The 4773-nt window shown below is 29.8% G+C and overlaps 1 protein-coding gene across 1 annotated transcript; it reads right to left on the bottom strand.

The window, feature by feature from the left end:
• Nucleotides 1–2486: 2486 nt before the first annotated feature.
• Nucleotides 2487–3449, bottom strand: LOC114165557 (ethylene-responsive transcription factor ERF086-like). The gene has a single exon (XM_028050148.1). It carries the CDS (start codon nucleotides 3447–3449, stop codon nucleotides 2487–2489), a length of 963 nt encoding a protein of 320 aa, XP_027905949.1.
• Nucleotides 3450–4773: the final 1324 nt, after the last annotated feature.

Here is a 4773-nt window from a genome sequence, read left to right as displayed (position 1 = left end):
TACAAAAAATATTTAAAAAGTTTTAATACACAATTCAACTCTTCTTTATATTGGTTTTGGACCATATATCTTGCACTAATATTTTTAGATCTCCAAAATGTAAAGATATATTTTAGTTTCTTACTAATAATTTGAATAAATTAAAAAGTTAATTACACAATTCTAATGATGATAATTATACATCTAATTAATTTTTTTAATTATAAAATTCACTTAATAAAATGGTTTTCGTCTGCTATCAATACTAACATCAAGGTCCTAAAATAATTTCAATTTTAAATAAAGAAAAATAAAAAAAATTACACACGTATTTAATATATTTGAATTTATTATTTTACTTTTAACAATAACCACTAATAATTTAAGTGGATTTAACCGTTTTTAACTACCAGCAACAACCGGATTCTTAGTGTAGCTGTCATAATTTGCTCAGCACCTTTCCATTAGCTGGAAGCATGTTTAGTGACACTTTCTTCAAACCCTAAAATTTTATAATTACATTCCACATGCTGCTATTAATTTATCCTGCTACTCATGTAAAAGCTCTGATTCTCATATGTTTTGGTTTTTTTGTCATGCTCACTGTTTAAAAATCCATATATAATTGAAATATTAAATTAATTATAACCTAAATAATTATTAGTAAATTTTTATTTTGTTTAAAAGACAAAATTACTATAAATATTATATATTTATAATTGATAATTTATTTACTATATATTAAAAAATTAAAATATAATTAACCTTAGTTTTTTTATAAATTAACAGAAAATAAAATATCATTGTTTTTTTAATAAACAAATATTAACATAATATTGTCTGTATTAAAAAAATATATTTATTGTTTATTAAAAAATTTATGTTTAATTATATTTTAATTTTTAATAATATTAAAATATAGTTATTCTTTTATTTTACTATTTTTTTAACTTCTTTTTTATCAAATAAATTAAAAATGTATAATAATTATAGGTATTTTTGTCTTCTAAATAAAGTGAAAAATACATTAATAATTACTAAAGTTATGATTTATCTAATTTTATAATTATCTATAAAAATTTTACATCCGGTGCCCTGAAACTGGTCAGCAGTTTTCTTGTTTATGTATATACAGATCTACTATTTAAACTAAAAAACAAGTTAAATTACAAACAAATAAAATTAGAAAATAAGATAACATAATTTGCTAAGTATATATATATATATATATATATATATATATATAATCAATCATCTTTCCAATTATATGAGTAAATAATATTTACAACATAATACGTTAAAATCACAGTTAATTCTATTTGTAAAATATTTTATTATTATTGATTATAAACACAGTGTTTTTTTAACAATTATATTATTAACATACTAAAATAAAATAATTATTAAAATCATAAAAGTTTAAGTTAATATTCTCTCTCTCTCTCTCTCTCTCTCTATATATATATATATATATATATATATATATATATATATATATATATTATAGAAAAAATAATCAAAATATATTAAGGTAACAAATAAATTAATTCAGTATTCTATTATATTTTATATTGCAATAAGATAAATAATTAAAATAAAATATTAAAACAATAAATAAATTAATTAATTAATTTAAATTTTGACATTAGTTTATTGTAATATATTTTTATTTGAAATATAAATTTCTTTTACTAAAGTTCTATAATAGTTTTTTATTTTAACTTTAACTTATATTTTTAAAGTTTTTTATTTTCAAAAATTTATTTAAACACTAACTTTTTAGATATATTAATATAAAAAAAAATATTGCATTACATCAATTAAATCCATTATAAACTTTTCCAAATAAGGTTATTTAGGTATCATTATGAAGTTTTCATTCCTTTGTTCTTTATTTGTGTTTTTTCTTAAATCAACTCAACTTTTTACTTTTTGTTTTTTTTCCTTTGATATCTTCCCTTTCCACTTCATTTCCAAAGTAGCATTAGTTATAACAGTGTGCCTTACTCATACATATATAGCTGAGGTAGTTTAACTTGAGTGCTTGGTCTCAATCCAGTTTCCACCTTGAAACTTTCCTAAGCAACCATTTAGGAAGCCAAAAATGAAAAACAAAAAACATTGAATTTTCACAGTACATTTTCATTGTGTTTCATTGACTCAAAAGTAATTGCCACTATGTTTTGATTCAAGGATGTTTATATATTACATACACATATATAGGCACATGCTTCTTTGCCCTTTTATAAACTCAAATCTACCTTTGTTACATCCCAAACAGTGCAGATATGAAACCAACTTGAAAGAGAGTTATAACTTTGAAGCCAAACTTTCATATCAGTAAAATTTCGTATCCATGATAACATAACAATCTTTTTTGTTCTCCACAGCCATGTTCTCTTTTGTATCTATATACATGTGATGAAAACTTTCCTTCACCAAACATGTAGTTATTCTCTTAACCTTCTAAATAAGCCAAGCCAGCACCAGCTCCATTTCAATTTCATTCACTTCTTATTGTAATATGGAGAAGCACAACCATTACTAGGAGAGGCACAATAGGGAGAAGCATAACCGTTATAAGGGGATGCATAACCGTTATAAGGGGAGGCATAACCGCTATAAGGGGATCCACAGTCATAAGGAGAAGCAGTGAAAGTTGGAGGTACAAGCACAGAAGAAGATACCTTGAACCTCTTACTCCTTGAACACTCACTTTGATCACTAACATCAGGGCTTTCAACCCACCCCATCAACTGCTCCAAGAACCCTTGATCACCAACACTGAACTCTCCAATATCCGACCCGTCTGACTGATCCAACCCGAGTTTGCCGAACCCGACCCACTCAGAGCTGCAATCAGAGACACTGGAAGCACTTTCCCAGTTAGCAGCAGAAGCATAATCAACAGCACCTTCCACAGGTGGGACAATAATGCTAGGCTGCACCACTTTCTCAATGTTCCTCATGTCCCCTTCAGGGATTTGGTAGCTCCTGCGGTGGAAGATGCTGGCAAAGGTGAAGTGGTCACTCACCCTACTCTTGGAGGACTTGTTGTGGTCACTTGCCCTAGCCATGATGTTCTGAAGATTCTTGCTCAACTTGGCTTTCAAGGAAGCAAAGCTCAGACCATGCTTTCCATCACCGGTTAAAAGGGTGGACCCTGATTGCCCTGTGGCTTGGTTCATTGGAGCAAAGTTGGTTCTTGCATTTTCACCTCTCAGGGCTCTTGCAGCTTCATCATAAGCCCTTGCAGCCTCTTCTGGGGTGTCATAGGTTCCAAGCCACAACCTCACGTGCTGAGAAGAGTCTTTGATCTCAGCCACCCACCTTCCCGAGGGCCTTTGCCTCACCCCAATGAATCTTCTGATCATGGTCGCTGGCTTGCTCGATCTGGTGGCCATGTTGGTGGTAGCAGTGGTTGTAGGACTTGTAGTAGAATCATGTTTTGTAGCTTCAGCTCCAGCCATAACAACAAAAAGGGACAGAAACAAAAGAATGAGATTTTGGCGTTTTGATTAGGTAGAGTAGCTTGTTTTGGTTTGGGTTGAGTTTGGAGTATTCTTTAGCATATGGTGTGTATGATTGGATAGAGAAAACACGTTGGTGGCTTATGTGATGATACTGATCTATATGTGCTGTATATATATGTGAGTAAAAATTTGGAAGAGAGTGCGTATGAGTGTAGGTATATTCCCATCCCCATTTGTAGTTTGTACGTTTCTTCATGCTTCTAATTTTTAATGCTTTTATTGTGTGCCTCTTGTACTTGCAAGTTGCTCTCCCGGCATATTGGATGAGTTTGATGAGCCAACAGTTCATACTGTGCAAAATATATCCCTCTTACGTAGGTTCAAGTGCACAATTTGTGATTTAGAAAAGAGTAATGATGGTTTATCACCATTATTTTAAACATTCAACTAACACTTTTCATCTCTCTTTTATCACATTATATCTTAATTCTTATACACCCACTTCTCTTTAAACTGATGTAATGTAACAGATATATAAGACTTGTCATTTAGTAATTTTGGGGTGAAAGTCTTATATTTTATGTTTAGAACAAGTTCATTAGATAAATGATATGTTTAACCATTAGAGTATGTTTTGTTTTGAGCATTTGAGATGATTTTAGGGGTCATTGATGATTGTAAAGGTGAAGAATAATAAATGGGTTATAGTTATTTCCTCTTTGGGATATAGCATGGTCAATATCTGCTAAATTCCAAATTGAACCGTGTTAATCACTACTAGCCACAAAGTCATCCAAGCTCAATTATTTACAATGCATGCCTGCAATATGTGCGTGCAGAAACAGATATATCAGCCAACTTAACTCGAGTAATGCTACCTTTGTAATTTTTGTATTTGTAATTTTGCATGACTACACACTGAGCTCAATAGTTGACCATTCATATACTTTAACATTTTACTCTTCTCTTTAGCTTCTGTAAAGCCTATCATAACAACATTTATATATGGTTGAATTTCAGGTACAAATAATATTTTTCTTCCTAGTGGAGCTCTAGAAAGACTATACGAAGAAAAGTGAGTTAATTTAAGTGCATTGAAGGGACTATATGCAGAGAATCAACAAGTTGAACACAAGTGGTTAATGTGCTTAACTTAAAATCAATTTGTTCCTAACATTAGTTCATTTTGTACTTTTCTTTCAGACAAGTCAGATTATAGTGAAAGATTTTAAACCTTGGATATGTACATAGAATAAAAAAAAGTGACTTTATGCAAAGGTATTTCTTGACTCTTGTGGAGGAGCTACTAGGCATCAAGGTC

Source organism: Vigna unguiculata, chromosome 10, assembly GCF_004118075.2.
Source record: "Vigna unguiculata cultivar IT97K-499-35 chromosome 10, ASM411807v1, whole genome shotgun sequence".
Taxonomy (NCBI): domain Eukaryota; kingdom Viridiplantae; phylum Streptophyta; class Magnoliopsida; order Fabales; family Fabaceae; genus Vigna; species Vigna unguiculata.
Note: the sequence above shows the minus strand (reverse complement) of the source record. Positions and strands in the feature narration are given on the sequence as shown.